This window comes from Narcine bancroftii, chromosome 4, assembly GCF_036971445.1.
Source record: "Narcine bancroftii isolate sNarBan1 chromosome 4, sNarBan1.hap1, whole genome shotgun sequence".
NCBI classification, from domain to species: Eukaryota; Metazoa; Chordata; class Chondrichthyes; order Torpediniformes; family Narcinidae; genus Narcine; species Narcine bancroftii.
The window spans coordinates 70,296,810-70,324,240 of record NC_091472.1 but is presented as its reverse complement, the minus strand read 5'-3'; the positions used below and the strand labels follow the sequence as shown (position 1 = coordinate 70,324,240).

Here is a 27,431-nt window from a genome sequence, read left to right as displayed (position 1 = left end):
CGACAGTAAAATCCCTATTATCCAGCACCTACTTGTATTTGCTGATATCGGAACTGCAAATTTTACGGTTGACTGAGACTCACTCTTCCAATGCCTAATAAGACACCTGCATTAAGAATACACTGTTTAAAAGATGAAAGTGCAAAATGTAAAGTAATTTGAAAAAAATCAGTATTGTAATCTTTATCTATGTTAAAGTTCACTTTAATCAGATAATTCTCAATTTATAAAATTTAAATTTGAACCCTGGTTACTGGCACTGTAACAGCATTGCGCTAACAGTGCCGCCATTATAATTAACCCATCCCTCGTATTGACAACCTGACAGCTCCACACAAGTGTTTTGGTCAGGCCCTTGGCGCAACCTGACTCATCTCTATGCCAACGTGCCAGTCAGGCCCTCAGTGCAACTCCCTGCCACTACGCCAGCATACCAGTCGGGCCCTCGGCACAACCTGCCTCACCGCTGCACCAGCATGCGTAGCCCGACACACCTCCACGCTAGCATACCAGTCAGACCCTCGGCGCACCTTCCTTTAAATTGGAACCCCAGTTGTTGCTGCTGTAACAGCGTTGCGCTAGCTGCTGCATTAACCATGCTGCTGTCATAATTAACCTTCCCCATTCCCCCAAGGTTACAGATAAAGCCTTACTAATATATATGTATATATATATATAATACTAATAAGGATAAAGACTTTTACCAGGCAGTGATAGGGAGACATTTTTAGAGAGTTGTCTCAGTGGCAAGCAGCACCAGCCAGCTCCTCTTCCTGTACGCTGCCATTTTATTCAAATACAAATTTATTGAAACTTTATTCAAACAACTACTGCAGGCGGACCATAACTGGGGTGCTCCACTGGCTGAATGTTTGCTCGTAAGGGGTTATGTGTTTCAGAAAACATTAACTTCTACAATTTTAAATTTTTATTTAAAACTTTATTTATTCTTATTTATCTTTGAATCTGTCTATTTATTTTGCCGGATTGAGTTTCCATTTGGTTGAATGCCAGATATTTAGGATTTAACTGTTTTATCAATATGGCATATGTGGTATTATGTTTGAGGGAAGTAGTGAGTCAGCTGAATAAGAAGGAAACGTGCAGCGAAACATGAAAGATTACAGATGCTGTGATTATAATGAAAACTCATAAATGCTGGATGAATTTGGCACGTCACGTAGCGTCCAGAGGAGGTAAAGATGTATAACCAATGTTTGTAGCCTGAGCCTTTATGCTTTACTTCCTATGGACACTGAATGACCTGCTTAGTTTCTCCACCATTTTGTTGTTTTTACTAAGTCGGAAACATTTAACGTTGTGTTAGGAACAAAATTGTTGAAGCTTTTCAATATTTGTTTTTCATGAGTCCACTTCTGAAAATTAATGGAGCTACTTTCATACTTAACAAAATTTCATTGCTTTTGAGACAGCAATTAGTACATATCCTATTGACATTCAGTACTATCTCGGTTAGCAGTTCTTTTGTATTTTGCATTTGTTCAGAAATTTGTTTTCCATGCAGATTCTTTGAAATGAGTAATGCATATGGTTGCCCTAATCATTACTTTTTCAACATTTTTATTGGTTTAATCAAGTAAATGTTACAAAGGAACATAAGAATAAAATATTAACAGATCACAATAATAATAAAAAATGGTATTGAGACCTATGTTACATTGGAAAAAAAAAGAAAAAAATCTAAGAAAACACTATTCTAATTAACAGCCTCCTCCCTTCAGAGGCTACTGGCTTAACATAAGCAGTCCACTACCTGATGATAAAAAGGAAGCTAATCAAAGGGGTCAAAAAAAAAGTTAACTATTCTTACAAATTTTGAAAATAATTAAGAAAAGAGCCCCATAAAGAAACAAAATTAAGATTGTAAAACAGTCAATATCAGACCCGTTGACGCACTTATTCCAAAAAAAAAAGCAAGAAAAGGATTTGAAGTTAAAGTTCAAAATACACCATCCCAAAAATTGGAAAGAGAAGGACATAACCAGAACATATGACACAGTGTACCACATTCAGTTATACATTTATCACATTTAGGAGAAAAATTAGAATAGAATTTAGCCAATTGGACTTTGGGGAAATTGGCCCAGTGTACTACCTTCAAATGTAATTATGAGTACCTTGCACAAAGAGAGGATAAATGTCCTAATCATTACTAAATTGTCAATGAAGTAAAATTGGAGAAGCATAATCAAAATTCCTTTTTACAAGGGTAATGAATTCATTTGAAAGACTTGTACACTACTTTTCCAAGGATCTGTGAAAGACATTTTAGACATTGTTGCTTATCAAACTGAAAACAAGCTGATGTCCTGCTGCATTTATTTAAATCTTATGATTTTGCCAACATTGGTTCAGCACTTCATGCCTTTCATGAACAAAGAATATGGCAATCTGTCTCGAATTTAATTCAAGAATTTGTAGAATTTGGTTTAGTACTTGATATTGAATGCTATCTCAGTCACCTGATAAAGTCCTTTGCAATGAATGTACAGGTTGTACCTCTGTTATCCGGCACTCTGTGGTCTGGCAACTCCCATGGTCCTTTACGTTTAGGTATGTACTGCTTAACATCCTTCAGACAATGTTAGTGGTCCCATATTATTTAGTTACTGTGAGCAAGTTTGCAGCAACTTAGAAAAAGCAATTGCTAGCTATAGGAAATTGTATACTGTATACCCAAACTGATCCAACTGCCTCACGCTCTCCCCACAGCCCTGAATCAGTCCCAGCACTGATCCCACTGCCCCGGTGTCTCCCTACAGTCCTGTGTCAGTCACCAGATTGATCTCCCTGCCCCATTCTCTCCCACAGCCCCATGTCGGTCCCTGCACTGATCTCACTGCCCTGCTCTCTCCCCACAGCCCTGTGTTGGTCCCCACACCGATCCCTACTTACATATAAAAAGTTTACAGGTACACGACAGTATCCCATATAGCTTTCCTAAGTATATAAATATAGTGTTCGCACAACGTCCACATCACATAACACTTAATTTCACAGAATGTATCATGGACATTAAGCAGCGCATGTGTACAAACTCGTTACAGATAGCGCGGGACTTGAACCCAAGTCCCAATCAGTGACACTGTAAAGGTTGAATCTGCTGCTGTTAGTACAAACTCGTTACAGACACTGCGGGGCTCGAACCCCAGTCCTGATCTCTGGTGCTGTAAAGGCGTTGCCCTAACCGCTACACTAACTGTGCTGCTCTTTAGTATTATTTCCTGCTTTGTTCTACCTTTGATATGTTTATATAAGGGGTTCCGTTAAGGGTCAATTTCTGTTTTCTGACATTTCCAGTGGTCTGGCTTGGCCAGGTCCAAATGTTGCTGGATTAGAGAGGTGCAATCTGTACTTGCAAATGTTTCAAAGGTATTAGCTTTCTAAATTTAATATTTTAATTTGATAGCATTCAGCTAATGTTTTCTGGGTAAAAGCAGTAAACTTTGGGTATGAATAAAATTCAAATCAGAATTATAGCAACATAAGCATAATGTATTCTTTTTGCTAACATTAAGGAACAATTATTTTTAAAAAAATAGCAGCCCTGAGGATCTCATTTACTTCTGCTGAAAATCTCTGTACTAGCTATGTGCAGAATTCTCTAAGACCAAATTAGAGCTAATGTGTTTTTTTTCCTTTTGCTGCAGAATGTTGACATTCTTAAAGACCCTGAGACTGTAAAACAGCTTGGGAGTATTTTGAAAACAAACGTTCGAGCTTGTAAAGCTGTTGGTCATCCATTTGTCATCCAGCTTGGTCGGATTTATCTGGATATGCTGAATGTGTACAAGTGCCTCAGTGAAAATATTTCGGCAGCAATTCAAACAAATGGTTGGTTGAATATTTGTTTTTTGTTAAATAAGTCTCTTTCAAAGCAATAAATGCATTCAAGTAGAAACTGTTGGTTTATACTGCAAATTGTATAAATGATCCTTGGAGCTGTTTGATGTCTGAGTTATAAAGTTCTTTGAGACAACAAATTTTTTCCAAAGATTTGCTTTCTGAAAAATAATTGGGGATTATGATAGACAACTTCAAGCTGAACACAAAGATAATTTCAGTCTTACTGTATCACATAGAAAGTTGGGGAAACATTAAATGAACTGTATTGAATTTCGCCTGTTTAATTGCATAATGATGCTGACACATTGCATTAATTTAACTGACCTAAAAATGTTTTGCCACCAATTTTCATTTGTATAGCATCTGATGCTTCTTGTGTTAGTATGCGATTAAAGTTGGGCAGCATTGATAGATTCCAGTTGCCCTCACACTGCTTTTCCCTGGTTGCAATGTCCAGGTGAAACCTTTTACTATGTTCGTCACTGACTGCACTAAGATCAGCGGGAAGAGGTCCAAGTGCAAATACAGAAAATCAATTTTCAATAATATTTTGCACCATGTATGCTTGAAGTAGACTTAAAATATGACATGAAATCACAAAAATAGGTTGCATCTATAAAAATGGTATATGATAAAGAAAATCTTAAGATGATTTTTGTGATCAGCAGCCCAAAATCCATTAAGGAAGCAAAATCTTGTTGTCTGGTATTGTTATGGGGTATCTTATATTTTATATATTAATATGTCTTTAAAAGAGATTGTGGGGGTTTAGTATAGGTCACTTCATAAAACAGATACTTGCAAAACACATCTCATTTAAAATGCCAAAGCTTTGCTCAAGCCAGACATCCAGGCTCCAAGTGCCTTTACAAAGACGATGAAATTGCTTTAGAAGGAACTTCAAAAGCAGGTGCAAATGGATCGAAGCCCAGGCTAAAGGTCTTTCAAAAACTGGGTTTGGAGCCTTGGAAGGGGTCATGTAGTTTTGTAAGCAGAGAGAGAGAGAGAGAGAAAGACCAAACAGGATTTTTCTTTTAGATAGAGAGAACTGAGTTCTGCAGTGGCCTTTGGAGGCTGCACACTGGCAGGCTTGTTAAATTTCCATTTTGAAGACGGGTTGTGAGTTGTGAAAAACTCTTGTAGTCCTTATTAGAGAAAATGGCTGGCTGGAGTGTTTCTCCTGAAATAAGAGAAACAAGAGGAACTCCGATGACCTGGAAGAAGTGGTTGTCATTTGGAAAACCCATGATGGGGCAAATTTCTTCAGCAAGACACTGAAGTGGATGATTGGAGGAAATCAGTTTGTGTGTGTGTGTCCAGCGAGCAACAAATCTCTCTGAAACCGACAAGAACTTTCCTGAGTGGTAACCATTTAACTTTGAGCACCAGAGCCTGGTGAAACTTCACAAATGTTAAATTCTGTGCACAGTATAAGAATTGCCTGATACAGGTGAACTTGAAGGAATGAGAAGTGAGATTGGACTGAGAATTAAAGGACGTTCCTGAACATATACACGTACATGGGCACTTAGAATTAGAACGGGGTTAAGGTAATAGTAATAAGTTAAAGTTTTATCCTGTTTTTATGTTTAAAGAAAATTAAAAGCAACTTTTGTTTTAAGTAACCATTTGTCTTGGTGAATTTCTATTGCTGCTGGGTTTTGGGGTCATTTGAACTCATAAACAGAGTACATGCATGACGTTACATACAACTTTAGCTTTTTTCCTGCAGGCCAGGCAGAATTTTTACTTATGGGTAAACTGTATTCAAAAAAATATGTATGCAAAAGAGATAAATGTAAACAAACTGCAAATACAGAAAAAATACTCAGTATTAAATCATGTGTAAATGAGTCTTTAAATAAGTCTCTAATTGTTCCTGTTGTTTAGGAGTCTGATGGTAGAGGGGTAGCAACTGTTCCTGAATCTGGTGGTATAAATCTTGTGGCACCTATAGCTCTTTCCTGATGGCAGCAGCGAGGATAGAGCACGTCATAGGTGGTGTGGATCCTTGATGATTGCTTCTGGTGTCTGATGGCAGCGTTCCATGTAAATATTCTTGATAGTGGAGAGAGTTTTTTTTGTGATGTACTGGACTTTGTACACTAACTTCTGTGAGGCTTTCCACTCAGAGGTATTGGTTCCCAAATACCAGGCTGCAATAGAGCACCCTTTCTATCTAAATATCAGTAGAAGTTTGCTTTTGATGCCGTACCATGGCTCCACAAACTCCTGAGGAAGCAGGGACACTGATGTGCTTTCTTCATGATGAAGGTCCTCCAAAATAGTAACTCCAGGAATATAAATTTGGCCACCCTCTCCTCTCATCCCACAATGTTCATTGGCTCATACACCTCTAGTTTTCCATTCTTAAAAATCTGCAATCAGCTCCTTGGGTTTGTTGACATTGAGAGTGAGGTGGTTGTTCATGCATCATTCAGTCAAGTTTCCACCCCTCCTTTATGCTGATTCATTTCCTCTTTTATACAGCCACTACTCTCATGGTGTAGAAGGCTTTGAGTTCATCAGTATTGTCTGCAAATTTGTAAAAGGTGTTGTCATACCAAGCCATGCATTCGTAGAGGCTCTGATAGCTCAATGGTTAAAGAACTGGTCATGTAAACCAGGGGTTGCAAATTCATTCCTCTCTGGGGTCTCATTTCTGTGAGGGGCACTGGACAAAGTGGCAACTCTCTTGTCTTTCTTATGGTAGAGAAAGTTAAAGAATTTCATGTATGTTGCATTCTAAATGTAGTATTATGTAACAATAATAAAACCTTTACCTTTAGATGTGTACTACCAACCACAATCGGACAGAGAATCGTGATTACTTGGCTTTAATCTTCTTTAGATGTCAGTGCAGCTTGCATAATGCTGGCCCGGTTCCAAGGCAGGTACTGAGGGAGGGGGTTTGGTGGTAACAGTCTTTATGGGGATATCTGGGAGGGAGCAGTCACAGGTTCGGGGGCGGGCCAGCCCATTCAGAGCATACATACATCTAAATACATAGCAGTAGCACCACAAGATGTAAAGCAAGTGGAGCAGGGGGCTAAGAATGTTGATCTGTGGTACTCCTGTGCTAATGGAGGTTGTGAAGGAGATGCTTTTGCCAATCTGCACTGATTGGGGTCTGGAGGTGAAGAAATCCAGGATCCAGTTATATAGTAGCGTATTGAGACCTAGATTAGATCTTGGAGTTCGCTGATTAGTTTTGAGGGGATAATGGTGTTGAAAGTCGAACTGTAGTCAAGAAAGAGCATCCTGATGTGTGCATCTTTTGCTGTCCAGATCTACCAGGGATTTGTGTAGAGCCAGTAAGAGCCAGTAGGCAAATGGAGCGGATCCATGTATCAACTCAGACAGGATCTGATAAGCTTCAACGCCAGCTTAAAAACATTTCATGTACTAGCAATACATTTTTTTGCTACGGATAAAGCTAAATATACAAAAGCAAGCTGAAACTTATCTAATCCCAAGCCTTTCAGAGGTTGCAAACTACCCAATAAAAATACTGTTGGATCTAAAACTATTTTAATCTTATACAGATATTCTAAAAACGATTGAATTTTCTTCCAAAAAGATTGTATATGTATACATGACCAAACAATTTTGGAAAAAGTTCCAATCGTATCACCACATCGAAAACACAAATCTGATTCATTAAAACCATATTTTTTTAATTTTTCAGGTGTCAACTATAATTGATGTAAAAAATTGTAATTAATCATTGCATAACGTGCATTTATCAATCTCGTTACATTATCATAACAGATATCTAACCAATCCTCTTCAAAAAAATAAAACCAATATCCGCTTCCCATTTAATTTTAGATCTATCCCAACCTTTTTTTATCCATACCATCCTGTAATATTTGATACATAAATGAAATATAACCCTTCTCTGGTACCTTCATAAAGAAAAGTCTCAAATTTAGTCATTTTAGTTAAAATCATATCTCTACCAAACATACATTTTACCAAAGATCGAATTTGATAATAAAGAAATATAGAATTCTTATCAATACCAAAATCTTCCCTCATCTGATTAAAAGATAAAAACTTAACCTCTTTAAAACAATCTCCCAAATTTTTCACACCTTTAAATATCCATAAACTTTGATTATGTATTGAAAAAGAAGTTGATTATTATACAACGGAGTCAAAGCCAATAATTTAGCCCGAGAACCTATCATTTTATTTTTATTTATCCATAACTTCATTAAATGTTTTAGTATAGGCACGTTATATTGTTGTAACAAATTCATATATTTAGCTTTATCCGTAGTGAAAAAATGTATTGCTAGTATGTGGAAAGATACAAATATGATTGATATTAATAGATGCATAATGAGATGAAATATTGTTCAATAATGGAAAAAATTACATATGTTTTGCGTGATAATTATAGTTTTTTTATTAATAAGTGGTTGTTATATTCAGAATATTTACATTTCAATTTACATTGATTAGATTTTAACATGTATATTTGACTTTTAATATCTTTTTTTATGGCTCTCAGGAGAGTTGGCTGAAGGAGGGGGTTTCTCTCATTATATATATATATAGATATATATATATATAAAAATGTTGATGTTTAATTGCTGTAAATGTCATATTATTTGTTTTTTGAACAAATAAATAAAGTTTAAAAAAAAAACAACACTTCATCATTGTGGATGTGAGTGTCACTTGTCAGTAGTCATTTAGGCAGGTTACCACATTCTTCTTGGGCACTGGTTCGATTGAGGCCTGTTTGAAGTTGGTGGGTGATGTTGAAGGTATCTGAATACGTTGGCCAGTTGGTCAGCACAGATTTTCAGTACTTGGGTGTGTACTTCAGACTGGGATGCTTTCCATGGATTCACTGGCATGAAGTAGCCCGCACATCACCTTTGGATACTGACGGTAGAGGATAATCAGGGATGTTGGGGTGGTCAGTGGTTCTAACTCTCATGGTCAAATCAGGTGTAGAAGGCATTGAGTTCATCTGAAGAGATTTGCTGCCTCCTATTGCACTGGATTTGGTTTTGAACCAGGTTATTTCATTTAGGCCCTGCCACAGCTGTCAGGTATCCTTTGTTATTTCCATTCTTGTCTGGAATCTCCACCTTGCCTGGGAGATGGCTTTCAATTGTCTGTACCTGCTCCTTGTCTACTGTTCTGGATCTCCAGATTTAAATGCCTGTGATCTGGCAGGTTCCGGACTTCATTTTCATCTAGGCCCTGGTTGGGGAAAACCCTGAATGATTTGGTGGGGACACACTTGTCACAGCTGTTTTGTTAAAAGTCTAATGGCCCTGGTGTAATCATTCAAATCCTCGGCTGAGTTCTGGAATAGTGCACTGACTTGAGGCATTTCTCCAACTGTTGTTCAGCCACATGCGACCACCTTCTGGCTGTCATATCTCTGGAACCTCTCTTTTTAGTCTCTGTCTAAATGCAGGCAGATGATCCGACTTGCCATAATGCATCCTCTGGAAAGAATGATAGGCCTTCCTTAGTGTAGCAGTGATCAAGTGTGCTGGGACCTCTAGTCCTATCAGAAATTAACATGACTGCAAATTAAGCAGACATAAGGATCCAGAATATGGAAATTTGCTTTCTGGACGGATGTAATCAAAAATGGTGGGGGCACTGGTGCTAAGCTATTTAAATAGATGTGGGGATGGAGGCAGGATTGGAAAAAAAACATTGCAGTGAAAGGGTGCAATATGAGGAAAGAGATTTTGTTGTAAAAATTGAGCTTTAACAATATGTAAAATAAGAGTTGCTAAAGTGTGGGTTTTTAAAGAAAAAATACATAGGAGATTTTAAAATATCTGACTATCAATCATTAGACACAAGAAGTTGGTGTAACAAAACCAGGAGTTTAAAGGAAGTTATATTACTGAAAAGTAGCTCTTGAAGGAATTTGAGAGAAAACTCAAACTAAACATATTTCCTGGATGGGATGGTATGAATCTCAGAATTATAAAAGATGGCAGCAAAGATGTTGAATGCATCTGTGATATTCTTCTGAATTTCCCTGTATTTATGGAAATAATCTGAGCAAATTTGAAGGGAGAAAATATAATTTTGCTATTTTAAGAGTGCATTGAAGGGAAAATAATGAACTAAAGGCAAGTAGGCCTTATTTCCATAGCCCAATAGATGAGATGCTGGAATCCGTGATTGTGGTTATAGGGAAAATAAATGGTATGGTCAGGGTCAGTGTGATTTCAGGAAGTGTAAATTGCATTGGACAAATACAGTGCCTTCCATAACATTTGGAATAAAGTAACTTTTTTTTCCTTTATTTGCCCTGCTGTGATCCACAATTTTAAATTTGTTCTCAAGCAATTTACTTGTAATTAAAGTGCACATTCCAGATATTATTCAATGTTATTTGTATACATTTTAGTTTGACCATGTAGAAATTACAGCACTTTTCTGTGCTGTAATGTTCTATGGTTCTATGGTTAATACATAGTCCCCTCATTTCAGGGCACCATAATGTTTGGAACATTTGGCTTCACGGGTCTTTGTGTACCTGAGTATGTTTAATTGCTTCATTGGTGTAGGTATTGGACACTGTAGCTTGCTTCTAAGCTTTTGATCACTTTTGAAGTCTGTAGTTATTATTTTCAACATGAGGACCAGAGTTATGCCAATGAAAGTCAAAAGAAGCCATTATGAAGCTGAAAAACAAGAATAAAACAATTAAAGACATTGCCCAAACCCTAAGATTACCAAAATCAACAGATTGGAACTTCATTAAGATGAAGGAGCATACTGCTGAGCTCGGAAATCGCAAAGTGACTAGTATTCCAAGGAAGGCCTCCACTGCTGATGACAAATAGCTTTCATCATGATGAGGAAAAATCCCCAATCGCTTGTCTGACAGATCAGAAACATTCTTCAGGAGGTAGGTGTGGATATGTCGATGGCTAATGTCTGCAGAAGACCTCATGAAAAGAAATAAACTGCAAGATGCAAACTATCCGTTAGCCACAGAAACAGGGTGGCCAAATTAGTTTGTCAAGAGCTGCAGAATTCTGGAAAAAGATCCTGTGGACAGATGGGATCAAGTATAATCTGTATTCCAGTGACGGCAAGAGCAAAGTGGAGGCTTAAAGGAAATGCCCAATTTTCCCAAACATTATGGAGGGCACTAGTTTCAAAAATGCATACCACCTTTGCCATGGTTTGCATCTTGCAGTGTAGCCTTTATTTCAGTTCATGAAGTCTTCTGCAGACAGTAGTCATACATACATCCACACCTGCCTCCTGAAGTTTGTTCCTGGTCTAGTCAGACATATGTTTGGGGATTTTTCTTCATAAGAATTCTTCTGACATCGGCAAAGGAGGTCTTCCTTGGAATACCAGTCTCTATGCAATTACTGAGCTCACCAGTATGTTCTTTCTTCTAAATGATGTTCCATACTGTTGATTTTGCTAATCTTAAGGTTTAGGCAATGTCTCTTACTGTTTTTTTTTCCTCAGCTTCATAATAGCTTCTTTGACTTTCATTGGTACAACTCTGGTCCTCATGTTGAAAAATGGCAACTGTAGACTCCAAAGGTGATCAAAAGTTTAGAAGCAAGGCTAGCTTTCTTATACCTGCACCAATGAAGCACTAAAAATACCTGAGTACTCACAAACACCTGTGAATCCAAATGTCTAAAACACAATGATGTCTTGAAATGAGAGAACCATGTATAAAAAGTGCTGTAATTTCTACAAGGTCAAATAGTCTTGAGTAAAATCTGGAATGTGCACTTTAATTATATGTGAATTGTTTGATTACAAATTTAAAACTGGATCACAGAGTCAAATGAAGGGAAAAAGCGTCTTTGTCCCAAACATGGAGGGCACTAGTTTTGAAAATATAATTGGTTTAATAAAAGGAAAGCAATTAGTACAGGCTATCTGAACTTTCTAAAGGCTTTTCCTTTCATGAAGCTTTTGTGACAGAATATAGATATGTTTTTGGGAGATAAGTTGGGGCAGGGTTTTTAGTGCAGGTCCCATACAAACACTTTAAAACAGATCTTATTTAATGCTAGACATATTGGCCCCAGAACATTTGGAGAGTGCCCAAGAGGTTTAACTAATGGATTGTTGCTTACAAAAAAGCAACAGATAAAAGAACTTGTCGGAGCCACATTCTGTCTGGAGTGGAATGGAACTAGGAGGGTCATGTGGTATTGCAAGCAGAGAGAGTCAAAGAAGCTTTCTCTCAGAGAGAGAGAGAGAGAGAGAGAGAGCGACAGATCAGTTTTACAGTCAGCAGCAGCAACTAGGACTGGAACAGGACAAGCTGGCAAACTTGTTGAAAACTCCATTTGGAAGACGGGCTGTGAGTGCTTAGTTCAGCCTGGTCAAAGCCCTTGTGGTTCATGCAAGAGGAGAGGACTAGCTGTCTAATGTTTCACTTGAAATAAGAGAAACAAAAACTCTGGTGACCTGAAAGAAGGAGGTTATCATCTGGAGAACCCTGAGGGAGCACGTTTCTTCGACAAGACACCAAAGTGGCTGATTTTTTTTAAAAAGGAATCGGTTGTGGGTGTCAGCGTATAACAAATCTCTCTCTGAAAACTGACCAGAACCTTCCTGAGCGATAACCATTTACCTTTCAACCACCAAAGCCTGGTGAACTTTATAAATGTTAAATTCTGTGCACAGTATAAGAATTGCCTGCAACCAGTGAACTTGGAGGAATGGGAAGTGAGATTGGAAGGGGGTTAGGTTAGTTAAGTCAATAGTGATAAGTTAAAGTGTGATTCTGTTTTCATGTTTAAAGATAATTAAAAGCAACTTTTGTTTAAGTAACCATTTGTCTTGGTGAATATCTATTGCTGCTGGGTTTTGGGGTCCTCTGGGCTTGTAATACTTTGTACATAAGGGCTTGATGTTTATAACAGCTTGTTGATAAGGCTTATTAGATGTTGGCAAAGAAATCTATATTGGGTCATCGGTGCGTGTATACTGTTAAATTAGATATTTTACTTTTTATCGGCATCTGATACAAAATGCTGGTGGGCAGAGGAATCTGAAGTGTTGGTTCATGAGGTGCAGTAAAAAAAGTATTTTGTCAGAGTTCAGTTCAGCTTTATTGTCAGATGTACCAAGATGCAATGATATTTTTGCCCACCAAAGGGCATCTGGAATTGAACAGCGAAGTGGGTAAGATATGGATCAACCATGAACAAGGTGAAGCAAACTTCAGGGTTTCTGCTTGCCATCTCTCCATCTCATCCCAGTCTTGAAAAAGGGTCCAGATCCAAAATACTGACTGTCCATTTCTCTGCATGAATGCTGTGTGATATGTTGCATTCCTTCAGCTCCTTTTTGTTTCCTACTATTTTAATGTTCTTGTACCATAGGTGATATGGTAACAAAACAGCCCTTAATCAGAAGTATGCGGACAGTGAAAAGGGAGACTCTGAAGCTAATTTCTGGTTGGGTGAGCAGATCCAATGATCCACAGATGGTAAGTAAGAAATAAATAGTTGCATTTAAAGGTAATAAAGTCTGTACTGGAAAATCTCTAAGGCTTCTCAAATGCTCTTTGACATGTGCAGAATGTGCATGACAGTAAAATAATTCGACCCCATCTTGTTCACCCACCCTTGCTAACACCCTGCCCTCACCACTCATAAATTATCTGTATTTACCCATTTTTAAGTTTGCGATGACTTCCAAAGTAAATTGTTTGGACCTGAAATTAAACCTCACACAAAGGTATAAGTGGTCTGTTTTTGATGAAAAGTTTGTACAATTAACAAAATTGTTTGTGTTCTTAGCAAATGTATTCATTAATCTTTCTTTGCTCTGCATGAGCATAAGAGAGATAAGATGGTCATTCAGCATTCAAACTTGCTCTCCCATTGAACAATAATCACAACAAATTGCATTAATCACTTCCAGTCAATCTGGGACTGACCTGTTTATTCCTATTTTTACCCAATGCACATCCACAGTTCCATGTCCTCTAACCACATACATTCTCTTAAGTGGGCTTTATCAAAAATCCAGGTATTCCACATCGACTAGTTCCCTTCTCATCTCCGTATACATGATTCATCTTTGAAGAACTCCAATAGGTTGGTCAATTGTGATTTTCCCCTGTTTCACCCTGTCTTCTTTATGCTGGTTTTTCTACTACATTTTCCCAGCCTCAATAAAGAGTTTTGATTCAAAAACCTTGACAATTTGTTTTCCTTCACTAATGCTATCTGACTCACCAAGTTCCTCTGGCAGAATTAACTTAGCTTCAGATTTCAGCATCTGCAGCCTCTTCTGAAGCTTGATTCCTAGTTCCCAGTTTCTAGACTGAAATTTCAGTTTCTTTCTTTAAACCTACAGCGCGGTAACAAGTTCTTTCGACCCATGAGCCCATGCCACCCAACTGACCTACAACCCCCAGATGTTTTGAATGGTGGGAGGAACCCAGAGAAAATTCACACAGACGTGGGGAGAATTTACAAACAGTATGGGATTTGAAGCCCAGTTCCAGTTGCTGGCGCTGTTTCAGCGTTGCGATAACCGTGTATCGCTTATCACCTTTCATCAGAACTGTAACAAATTTCTCACCTTTCAACAATTTTACATCCTATACTTTCAATACTCCAACTCAATTTTCTTTAAAATGTTTTCAGATAATCATGGTAATTGTAATCCCCTGGTACCCTTTGTTTTTGTCTTTTTAAGAAATGTACTTATAGTTAAGAAGAATAAATGGAATTCTCTGAGGGACATTTAAGTGAGAGAGGTAATTTTTGGGAGGAAATATTGGATTGAATGAGCAGGAGTTAGTAATGTTCCAAAACAAAAGGAACAATAAATGGGGACATTGTACCTGATAAACCAGGGAGGTTTTGTTGGATAACATTTAAATCACACAACTTGTCTGCTGAGATTTATCTCCAACTTCATTTCAGATCTGATTTTAAAACGTATGTTTTCTTTATTCAGTTAAAGAATATTGCACAATGTACTTTAGAAATAGACTCCTTGAGAAGCCAACTAAGGGGTTCAGTAAACAACAGTAGTAGACTTGTTCAAAACAATATAGGCCAGTGACCAGTAGAGATGAGACAAACATATCCATGGCAAAAGAGGGGGTAAGTAGCATTACAGCTGTAGCAGTAGGTCAATCTTTTGAAATGAGAAGGAAATGGGCCAATTTAAATTTAAAAAAAACTAGCAAAGAACCTTGAAAAATTATCCATATCACTTATTAGTTACACGATGTCATGGTATCATGCTGTAACTCAGAGTTGTATTACAGTGCCACCTCCTGGTATGGCATTTGAATATAAGTACTGTATATAGTATTGTTATTTCCTCTTATAGCTGCTTAACCATTTATCTGGGATCGTCGGGACTGGACACCTGCTGTTGTTCGGAATCCTCTGGATTTTGGAATCATTTTGATTTCAGTCCATTTAAGACTGCCCACCCGAGTTGCACGGCCATTTCTCTCCCACCCCTTGCCTGCCCGAGTCGCACGGCCGTCTCTCTCCTGCCCCTTGCCTGCCCAAGTCGTACGGCTCTTTCTCTTTCTCTCCCGCCCATCCCCCACCGCTGTACCAGCTCCAGGGGAACTAACCCCTTCTCGGTTCCTCTGCGCTGGTACAGCGGTTTCAGCTGTGTGGGGAATTATGGGTAATGACAGCCATTGAGCTGTGATGGTGGAAGGGCATCAGTATACAGCAATTTGAAGGCACTTGTGTAGTAACAGAACAACACTGGATAATTGTTGAGGGTCACGCTCGACGTGTAGGGTACTTGTATAGTAATTATGTCAATAATTAGCAACAAGGAATGCAACGGGATACATGGGAGTTAGGCAAGGGTCAGGTCATGTTTGATGCCAAACTCCATCTTTGTTGAGCAGATGTCATCTGCTGAAAAAAGTGCCGTTTTTTGGAGGTTGCTGGTTTTCAGAATCTCAGATAAAAGGTTAAGCATCTGTACTACTTATTAAATACCAAATTTTATCATAGAGATTAATACTGCTATATTAAAATCATTCACCCTCAATGAACCCAATTTTGGTATTTTAAGAAAATTCCCATCCCACACTTGTAAAAGCTGAATGATCTGTGTTCTACTGTTTGCAGGATAGGTAAGGTAAAAGGAATAGGGAAGACTACCTTTTTGATTCATGTCCCTCTCTATGTTGGTCTGAAGTTCATGCTTGCTCACAACAGTATCTGATGCTTTGTTCTTTGGTTTATTTCCCATTTGTGCCTCCTTTCTTGTCTCCAGGCCTTTCTCTCTCACCCCATCCCACCCCCCTTCCCAGCCGCTGCAACATCCTCCCCACTCTGCTCTTCTGAATGTGCTGACCTCCTCCCTTCTCCACTCCCCAACTGCCTTGCATCTTGTACCCCAAATTCTTTCTTGTACGCAGATTTTGGCACTGGAAAGGAAAAGTTGAATAATCTTTATATTTTGTTTTATTAGGTGGGTGAAAATTTTGTTCCTCCATTGCTGGATGCTGTGCTTATTGACTATCAAAGGAATGTACCAGCTGCAAGAGAACCTGAAGTACTTAGCACCATGGCCACAATAGTGAACAAACTGGGTGGACATATCACCTCTGAAATTCCTCAGATATTTGATGCTGTCTTCGAATGCACTTTAAATATGATTAATAAGGTGAGATTAATGGATCATTGAGTACACGTCTCCTTAAATCGGTGTTTATACATTTAATTCTCATTGGATAGTGACTTTGGACCAGTAGATTTCTGATTATGGGAATTGAAATGACCACTGAATATTACTTTTTTTCTTAATTTTTTTTGATTGAGGTGAATGGCAAACTTCTTCTTTGAAGATGATAGTGTTTTCCTAATTACTGATCTGTGATTATGCCTCCTTGTCCTCCTAGTGTTTGATTTGGTAAAAGAACTGAACTGCTATCTATTATGGTTTTCTTTGAGTTCATTGGGTTTGAGGAGGAGTCAAATAAGCTTCTCGAGTTTTGCAGTACAGCTCACTCACAAATGTGCAATTTTTTTTTGGATTTTTTTTATTATTATCAATATCAATCATTTTGTTCCTTTGCTACTGAGTTTATGGAAAATTTTTAGAATTCAGTTGAATTCAGTTGAGTACCTCGTGCAAAAGTTGACCCCCTATTTTTTTTGACCCAAAAATCTGGAATTTTCCATATCTTGTGTAAAAGTTGACCCTCATCCCTCCCTCTGCTCCTGCCTCCCATGGCTGGATCTCCTAATGCCACAGTCGTGCATTTCCCACCCGGTCCCAGCCACCTACAGACCGAAGCTCCCGACATCTCCGATGCAGGTACTTAGTGCGGTCCTGACCTCCCGTAAGGTAGAAGGTGAGTTTTGATGCGCGGACTATTATTGCTTTAAATTCATTGTATTTTGTTCTTTATTCGTTGAGAGATCATTTGGTCTTCTACTGATGTGGCATTGAGATTCTTGTGTGAATTTTAGCCCCTCAAAAGTACTAACTATGTTTACCCCATAAATTTAGCATTTAAAAAATGATCTGGAAAATTCAACTTTTACACAACTATTTAAAATAATTGGGGGAAAACTTGGAAAAATTGGCTGTTTATATCACAAAAAAAATGTTGGGAGACCAAATTAAAATCACAGGTATCAAATTTTGATGTTTTACAAATTGTAGGCTTTTTCGTTCCACAGTTCAAAATAGGCTCTGCCTCAGGAAAAAGTGAAAATGTATTGAGGTATGAAGTTTTGGTTTAAAGACATGGAGTGGCAGCTACCTACAATATCATGTAAAAATTGAAGAGTACACGAGTTCAGTGACTGGCTACATCAGAAAGTGCATTGAGGATGTCACCAAGATCAAATGCTTCACAACCACGGCTAACCAAAAACCATGGTTGGATGCAGTGTTCTGGACATTAATCAGAGCTTGTGATGTTGCCTTCAGGACAGGAGACAAGATGACACTAAGATCAGCCAGGGCTGAACTCTCCCTTGTAATTGGAAGGCAAAGCTTGGGTACACCCTGAAGATCCATAGACAGCTTGTGACACTGGCGACATGAGGCACATGTGTCAAGGGATCAAAACTATAATGGACCACAATACAACTTTGGGTCAAAGATGGTGATGCCTCCCTTCTCGATAGACTGAACCTCATCTACTCAGAGTTCGATGAGAACAACAAGCTGACGCCAAAGAAAGCTCACTGTCCCCTGATGAATGGGCTCCTGCATAGTCGCGGCTGAGGTTAGAAGAACCCTATATTAGGTGAATTCACACAATGCAACATACCTAGTCAGGTACTGAAGGATTGCACAGACCAACTGATGGAGGTCCTTGTAGACATCTTCAACATGTCACGGCAGCAATCCATTGTCCCCCAAGGGTTTCAAGACACCCATCATCGTCATCACGGTACCAAACAGGCCGCAATGATTACCGCTCACTGGCACTGACTTTCACTATTAAGAAATGCTTTGAGTGTCTAGTGATGGAATGCATTTAAGTACACCTCCAAGAGACACTGGACCCATTTCAGTTCTACAGATGAAACAGTTCCACTGATGATGCTATAGTCATGTCCCTCTACTTTGTCCTGGACTCACCTGGAGAATGACATCTCATTCACCAGGCTGTTGTTCATTGACTTCATCTCAGTGTTTTATGTGATCATTCCCTAGAGGCTGGTGGAGAAGCTTCCCTCATTGGGACTCAACACCCATCTCTGTAACTGGATTGTGGACTTGCTAACAGGAGGACCACAGTCTGTACAAGTCAGCGGAAGAACATCAAGCACTGTCATGCTGAGCACTGGCTCACCTCAAGGCTGTGTGCTCACCCTGATCCTATTTACACTACTGCAATGTCAGATCCAGCTACAACAGAGACATCAAGTTTGTAGATGACACAACGGAATTTGGCATCCTCAGCAACAATGAGTTGCATTACAGAGAAGAGGTGTAAAATTTCGAATGGTGCAAGATTAACAACCTGAGTCTCAACGTGGACAAGACAAGGGAGATGATTGTGAACATCAGGATGACCAGGGACATCCACCCTCCGCTCCACAGTATTAGCTCGGTAGTGGAGGGAATGGAGAGCACCAAGTTCCTCGAAGGGTATTTAAGAAGTGACCTATCTTGGGCACACAACTGCTCCTCACTTGTAAGAAAAGCAACTACACTTCCTTAAAAGACTGAGGCGGGCAAGGCTACCAGCTACTATCCTATTAGCATACTAAGCTCTATCAAGAGTGGCTTGGCCAGCTGCATCACAATATGGTATGGTTGTTGTAGAACATCAGATAGGAGGTTGACCAACAGGAACACAAGCAGCAGAGTTTCATTGTGATCTCTCTCTTCCCGACCCCTATCCCATTGAATTTGTCTGCTGGGATCATTGCCTGAAGAGGTCTGCAAAATTGTAAATTACCCCTACTGCATACAGCATCTTCTACCTGCTCCTGTCAGGAAAGAGATACAGAGGTGTCAGAGCCAGAACTACCAGGCTGAGAAACCGTTCTTCCCATGGGACTGTTGAACGACTGATTAATTGCCCATACAAACCCTCTCAGATTCTACTATTTATTTATTTTTGTATATGTATACATGTACTACATATAAATTGTTTGAAAATATGTGTGCTTCTTAATATGTGTTTGCATGTTGTTGCATTGGGAACTGAAGATCGCTGTTTCGTCCATTTGTACTTGCACAAATGAATGATGACAATAAACGTGAACTTGATCAAACAGACTAATTCATTAAGTATAGATTTATGACAATAGAAGGATATGTTGATCATTGGGAAATGGTGATTTCTAACGTGTTAATTTATTGGTTTATGCCTAAGACATGGTTTCTTAACTTAAAATTTAGAGATGTAGGTTTGTGGTATTATTGGTTCATAAATAGTTCAAGATTGAAGGGGGGTGGGAAACAATGGTGGTTTTATAGAATCAGTTTGCCATTCACTCAGTTTATAATGCAGTGGAGAATTATAGTCAAGTGTTGCAGTGTTTGGAAGAGTATTAGATTTACAGAGAGACTTATCTGGACACAACTGTTACAATCACGGTAACTTTATTGAACAACACTGGAGACAAACGGGAGAACATCAAACGAAACTTAGTCACTCTACTACTAAACAACTATAGACATTCACATCGGACCCACATTGGACTTAGATACCAGTACATGCACGCGCGCAAACACCCCACCCCCACCCCCGATTCTTGTATCTTGGGGTGTATGTCATTGTTAAGTTATATACAGTTATTCACATTCTAACAAGACAAGGGCTTAAACACACACACACACACACTATTGGTTCTTTGTACCAATGGTGGTGGGGGGGGGGCGGGGTAGGGGCACCTCTCTGCAAACACTCATCTGTCCCAGTACTTCAGCTCAGCTTAAGTGTTGTGGAAACCTTACCCACGACACTTCCAGTGATGTCCACAGTAGCAATCTGGTATGGAGTGATGTCTGAAGCTTGGACCATGAAGCAGAGAGAAAGAAATGGCCTATGCATTGATGTTTTATACAGTTCTGATGTGGATGCCAAACCAAAAATTACCCTAGGAAATTTAATCGAGCCAACGGAAAGGTGTGCACTATTGGCTGGAGTCCAACATTGATTGACTGGTGATGTGTCTATTTAACAAATTTCAGACAGGGAGGACATAATGTGACCACCTGCAATCCACAATATTCCAGGCAGGCAGGGAGGCCATGTGTTTCTCCACCACATATAAAAAAAAATGCAGTGGAGAATGATGGTTCAAGAGTTGCAATGAAAGGAAAAGAAACCTAACTCAGAAGTGGGGCACAGCAAAATGAGATGTGGTAAATTGATTTCAATCACCTGTCATTCATTTTTTTATTGCAATTTGGCTGGATTTTTTGGACTTTCATCAAGATTGATGATCTTGGGTTGGTTAAAACTAGAATGTTTTTCAGTGCTTCCCAGAGACTGTTGGTCAAGATAGAAGGACACATTTCCTACAAGTTAATTTTAGCATTCTAGAGACAAACTAAAGAAGTAATGCTTTAATCATCCCCTGTATCATCAGGGGATGAAATGGGAAAATCAACCAAACCAATTAAACATGGTAATTTTTTTTAATAAGCTGTGCATCTTTGGAAACACATTTTTCCTCATTTGTATTTATTATATGATTAACCTTCTTTGTTCCACCTCTTGCTGAGATCTATTTAACTTATCCTAAAGTTTTGCAGCCCTAGTAATATGCTTCTGGGCGTAACCATACTCTACTGTTGTGTCTTAAGAACTTAGTTGTGCTGTTCTTCTTTTCAGCTGTGTTAAACGTCAATGTTTTCTTTTTCAGGACTTTGAAGAGTATCCAGAACATAGAACAAATTTCTTCTTGCTTTTACAAGCTGTGAATTCACATTGTTTTCCAGCATTCCTAGCTATTCCTCCAGCCCAATTTAAGCTAGTTTTGGATTCCATAATATGGGCTTTTAAACATACAATGAGAAATGTTGCTGATACAGGTTTGTTTAAAATCAGTTTGTGTGGTAAATATGTTTAAATACAGTATATATTTTTATTTTTGATAATATGGACCTCATGTTTTCTAGTAAAGGTCTACAGATTCTCCACTCATTTCTGTAAAATGTTGTTTGTGCATGGTAAATATATTTAAATAAAGATTATATTTATATTTTTAATCTGGAACTCGTATGTTTTCTATTAAAGGTCTACAGATTCTCTACACTCTTCTGCAAAATGTTGCTCAGGAAGAAGCAGCAGCACAAAGTTTCTATCAGACATATTTTTGTGATGTCTTACAACATATATTTTCTGTCGTTACAGATACATCTCACACTGCTGGTAAGTTCTTCGGATATTACATCCAGATTTATTGAAATTTATCAAGTACCAATCATATTTGCATAGTTCTGTGAAATATCAATGATTTCATGTAGTTACTTTAAATTGATTTAACATTTTTTGTGCTTTAATTCACTTCAATATTTTTGATTTAATATTAAGTTTGAATTGCCAAGACATTCACAGTATTTTTAAAATTTAATTTAGACATACAGCACGGAAACAGGCCATTTCAGTCCATGCAGCCCAATTTACACCCCATTAACCTACACCCTCAATACATTTTTGAATGGTGGGAGGAAACCAGAGCCCCCGAGGAAAACCCATGCAGGCACGGGTAGAATATACAAACTCCTTACAGACATTGCAGGTTTCGAACTCAGGTCCCGTCCCAATCATTGGCGCTGTAAAGGTGTTGCGATAATCACATGCCAACAGTGCCTTTTTAAAACTTTTTAACAGCTTAAAAGCTGTGGCATGCATGCACATGGGGTTTTGCTATACATCAGTATTTCTGAGGTTAGATTTGGTGGTGTGGGCAAATTGTTGCTGAAGGAGAAAGTAGAGAAAAACAGGAAATGCTGGAAACATTCGGCAGATCTGGTTGTATCTGTGGAAGTAGAAACTTAAACTTTGAAATTGAATTATCTTTGTTAGACCCTCAGTTACTTTTGTTTCCCTTTCCACAGAAGCTGCTTGACTGAGTGTTTCTAGCATTTTACATACTTACTTCAAATTTCCAGTCAGTTGAATATCAGTAATGCAGGAAATGAGAAGACACCAGGATTGGTCACAGATACAAGTCATCTAAACATCAGAAAGAAAACAAGACAGACCTTAATTACCTAAATTATTTATCTTTCTATCCCAGTTCTGTAAGGTCTCAGATCTGAAATTTTTATTCCACAAATGCTGCCTGACCTGTATTTTCAATCAGTATGGTCCAAATGTAATCAAATCTCTGAAGAAATTACTTTTCAAATTGATCTCTTACCAAGTCAAATGATATCTGGGAATTTCCAGGGAGCAGTGTGCCTCTCTTGTTTGCCACTTCCCTGCCCTCTGTTTTATATCTGCCACAAGAGGATCCTTCATCGACGTCTTGATACATTATACCACTTTGGCATAGTGCTTGTGCAAGTGAGCATTTTTCAGGTGCATTATTGTTCTAAGTTGAAAACCTATTCTACCCATCGCGAAAATAATTTTGTGCAAATGGTTCTACAGAAGCCAGCAGTGCCCTAAAAAGCTACTTAATTTTAAATTTTTTGGATATTTCACTAAAGTGTTTCAATGACTGAACATGAAACTAGGAACTGACCAGTTATATAGCAATGGTTAATACAACTCAGTCCAATCATATTTTCAATTTTGTTTATGTGGTTAAATCTTTATAAACTATATGGGATTAGAAATCGAGTGAAACTTTTTTGCCAAATGATATTGAAGCCTAACTTGCAACAATTGAGGAATTCAAATCTCTGTTTTAATAGAGTACTGTTCTCTCTTTACTTGTGAAGAGACCAACTCTTTATTTGCCTCCAGTGATTCATTCAGTCATTTTCTCTATACACCATTTGGGTTAAATGTGAATATTCACACAAAATACTTCTCTGTGTTGGTATCTTGAGATTTGTGAAGTACATTTTTAAATTGTTGCTTCTTTCTAACTTGCCAATACAAATTAGGTTTTGGACTGCTGCTGTACTTGAAACTTTTGGAGAACTCTGTTTTGAAAATACAGTTGTATTATAAAAAGAATAATGTAGAGTGAATATTGTTCACAAAATTATTGAAGATACCTTTGGAAGACTTGAGCATAGATACAACTTCATTATTGTGACTGTGAAAGTTTAGTTGGCTTAATGGAAGTGTTCAGCATTATAAAACACAACTTGAATAAAATATTATTTCCATTAGTGAATGAGCATGAAGAAACTTTATATTTCAAATGAACACCAGAATAATAAAAGTTGTCGAATCTTTGATAATTAGCTGTTATGTCTCCTTCACTACAGCAGTAATTATATTTCAAAAATACTTGGTGTTTTAGGATTTTTTGGGGAGGGATTGTTGAAGATCTGTCTTTTAAGAATACAAGAAATGTTTGTAATTTTTTTTAAATATAGGATTTTTCTACCTAATTATTGCAGATAATTTTTGCCATAAATCTGTCTGATCGTTGGAATAGCTTGTTATTAGTATTGACCATTTAAGATCATAAATTTTGATTTTAAAAATTCATTTTAACAAATTTTGGCACATTATTTATTGAGAATTATTGAATAAGTGAAACCTATGTTAATGATCCCCTAAAGACTGAATAATGGAAAAATATTAGTTTCCGAGCTAGATTGCAAAAAAGATCTTTGCTTTTAAATGAAAATGAATTTAATAGTCCACAATATTTATGTTTCTTCAAAGATGGTAAGTTTTCAAGTATAGTTTATTTTTCTAGGAAGATTTCTTTGTGATTCCATAGTTAAGTGATGTTTGGAGAAATGGTTAATTCCATTCTACTCTGTACTTGACATTTTGCTGTCACATATCTGAAATATTTGTAATATAAAAGTTGAAACAAAATATTGACAAGTCTGTAAAATTGAAGATTGAATATTTGTAATGATTTCAAAATTGCTTCTAAAGGTCTGGGATGTTGTTCTTGATATTGTTTTTAATGCTTTTTTAGGTTTGACAATGCATGCATCAATACTTGCGTACATGTTCAATCTGGTGGAGGAAGGAAAAATATCAGTGCCCCTTAACGCAACAAATCCTATTGGTAATCATGCATTCATTCAGGATTATGTGGCTAATCTATTGAAATCTGCTTTTCCACATCTTCAAGAGTAAGTTGGCTTTAATTATTTAAACAAATCTCCTTGAACCATTTACTTCATTGCTCAAGTTTTCTTGTTTTGTTACAGAGCACAAGTGAAATTATTTGTAACGGGGCTTTTCAGTTTAAATCAAGATATTGCAGCTTTTAAAGAGCATCTGAGAGATTTCCTTGTTCAAATCAAGGTAAAGTAGTTCTATTTTGTCAGAATGTATAAAAATTTCATTTTCAAATATTTAAAGTGTGAGGATAAATTCTAGGGAAACCAATCTTCACTGAATGACTGCCATGAAAGTGAGATAAATTAGTAAGTAGAGCGCAAATTGATTTTATCAGCAAGGAGATGGTGTTTTTGGCTTTTAGCTTGTTCTAGAATTGTTATGTATGACTGCAGATTATTTAATTGTAAAAATTGTTCTGTTCAATTTATTCAACTCTCTTTACAAATCTGATCTAATTTTGAAATAGGGGACAATAGTTATTTGGCTTTGGATTTGTTATAAAACCATACATAGATATGGTAAGTCATTTTAGCAAACATTTTAACATGTTTTTCGTCTGCAGGAATTTGCTGGAGAAGATAGTGCTGACTTGTTCTTAGAAGAGAGGGAGGCTGCTTTACGCCAGGCCCAAGAAGAAAAACATAAACTTCAAATGTCTGTTCCTGGTATTCTTAATCCACATGAAATCCCTGAAGAAATGTATGATTGAGAAATAAGGAGCAAACCAAGTTGTGCTGTTTCTTCTTTTAAGCTACCATTATTGTAGCATTGCAGAAGATATTGCACAAATGTCTTGACCAAAAATGATGCCAATATATGTATATTAAATTCTTTGTCACCTGACAGCTCTTTTTACTTGGTATGTGATTTGTATGGAAGTTTTTTCTTGTGTAATATCTTTCCATTGTTATAAATTCAAAGTTTTTGTCATCTTTGTTTAGAATTGCATGCAGTTGTATGAATCAAATCATTTTTTTAAAGATCAGTTGTATCCCATTTTATGGTTTGTGAGGGGTGGAAAGAGAACTGAAAAGTTGGCTTTGCTTGTGCATCTGCTTGCAAAATGTACACCAGAGATAGGAATTATTTTCTGTAATTGATCACCAATCTCTTAAATTGGGTGAGTGTTACTTTGTTGTAGCATTGCCTTTATGCAACCTAGGAATGAAAGTGATCTGTGGAGTAGGTTTTTGGGGGGGGTGGGGGGGGTGGGGGGAGAAATATTGAAAGCATAGAGTCTGGCATGTCCCAATGCTGCTTTTCAATTGTATCTATGGGTAGTTGGAAGAAATGGTATTGCTTGACTGAATTAATGCAATTCGAGCCAAAAAGGTTTGTGGTAAGATCATGTGCACATCATCCCACTGTAAAGCATCTTGAATGACTTGGGAACACAGTACACTTGGTTATTTTTTACAATTTTTTTTGTCTATGTGCTGTCGCTTTGTCGACAACAGCTTTTTGTTTTCCTCAATGAGGAGTGTTGCTCATTTGTTGAGCCTTCATAATTCTAAGTGAAAGTGGTTAAATATTTATCGAGTTGGCGTAGGCTGCATCTTTATAAACAGCTCCTAAAAATACTGATGGCTTTTGAGATGCCTTGTACTAATTTACATTGTTTACCATGCTGTAGTGTTTCAAGAACACTACTGAAGGGCAAAATAAAATCGGTTTACATTTAAAGCTGTCTTTTGGTCTTGATTTTTTTTAATGTTTTTGTTCTCGAACATTTAAATTTTTTTATTTTTGTGCAGGCAATGTCAAATTTTGGTTAACAGTTGTGATTCAAATGTTTTCTCAGTGCTTCAATGAACATTTGGTCACATTTGCATTTTTGTCTGGATGAAAATATTAGTTTTTAAAAACTGCTTTGATATTTCACAATGCATTCTAAAATGAATTGGAGAATTGATCCACATTCAGGCTTCATTCTCACCTTTTCTCATCACCTATTACTTGATATTTGCTTATCTTTCTATTCCATTCTTTGTTACTGAGTTTCTACTTGAATGGTTTCTACTCATTGCTTTCAAAATATTTTTTCATATTCTAAATAATTTCTGGGAGATTTTTAAATTTCTTTTTTGAAAATTTTATTTATCACTTCTATCAATAACAAACAATTATTCAATTATATATACATTATAATACTATTCGATACAAAATGATACAATTTTTTTTATTTTTCACCCTCACCCCCTCCCTAAAAAGAAAGAAAAGAAAATACCTAAAATATATATAATAATCACTATTCATTATTTTCCTAACATAATTTTGTATCTTTTAATTATTGATCGAGAAGAGTTGGTAATGTGGATGGACTTTTGTTAACAAATTCCATATATGTTTCCCAAATCTTATAAAAAGATTCCCAATCTGATTCCTTAAACTATAAGTATTTTTTTCTAATGGTATACAGTTTTGTATCTCAGTATTCCATCTATCCATACTTATAAAATTTTCTGTTTTCCATGTTACTGCCACATTTTTTTGCTACCATTATTGCTATAGTCAAAAAAATCATACTTGATATTTATCTAACATATTTCTGAAAGGATTTATTCATGGCCTGTACTTATGACCCACACTTTAAACACCCACCAGAAATCTGTCACCTACTGTTCTTCAAAATGTGATAAATCTTTCTAAATGGTATATTTTCTAGTATGTTTTATTTTTTTTTAAAAACCCTGTGTGATGTTTAGTATTTGTATCTTGGCTCTTTCAACATTTCAGTAATCTCTATTCTAAATAACTACATTCTTGCATGGACATTACTCCTAAATTGTCTAAAAGATTTTAAACTGGTTTAGCTTGACTTTTTGGTTCTGTTCCTTGAGTAATAAACCAATATTCTGCTCCCTTTTACTTTGCTACTCTTTCAGAT

General features: G+C 37.3%; 1 protein-coding gene across 8 annotated transcripts in view; it reads left to right on the top strand.

Moving 5' to 3' along the window:
* LOC138760665 (exportin-1) overlaps window positions 1-26,227 on the top strand; it is a 74,536-nt gene extending 48,309 nt beyond the window's left edge. For all 8 annotated transcript variants that reach the window (XM_069931559.1, XM_069931556.1, XM_069931557.1 and 5 more), the window contains 8 exons: window positions 3,672-3,855; window positions 13,233-13,339; window positions 16,321-16,515; window positions 21,195-21,363; window positions 21,569-21,703; window positions 24,393-24,552; window positions 24,631-24,727; window positions 25,107-26,227. In XM_069931559.1, the coding sequence (XP_069787660.1) occupies window positions 3,672-3,855; window positions 13,233-13,339; window positions 16,321-16,515; window positions 21,195-21,363; window positions 21,569-21,703; window positions 24,393-24,552; window positions 24,631-24,727; window positions 25,107-25,253 (1,194 nt within the window). In that variant the 3' untranslated portion in view covers window positions 25,254-26,227. The remainder of the gene's footprint in view (window positions 1-3,671; window positions 3,856-13,232; window positions 13,340-16,320; window positions 16,516-21,194; window positions 21,364-21,568; window positions 21,704-24,392; window positions 24,553-24,630; window positions 24,728-25,106) is intronic.
* The last annotated feature ends 1,204 nt before the right edge of the window (window positions 26,228-27,431 follow it).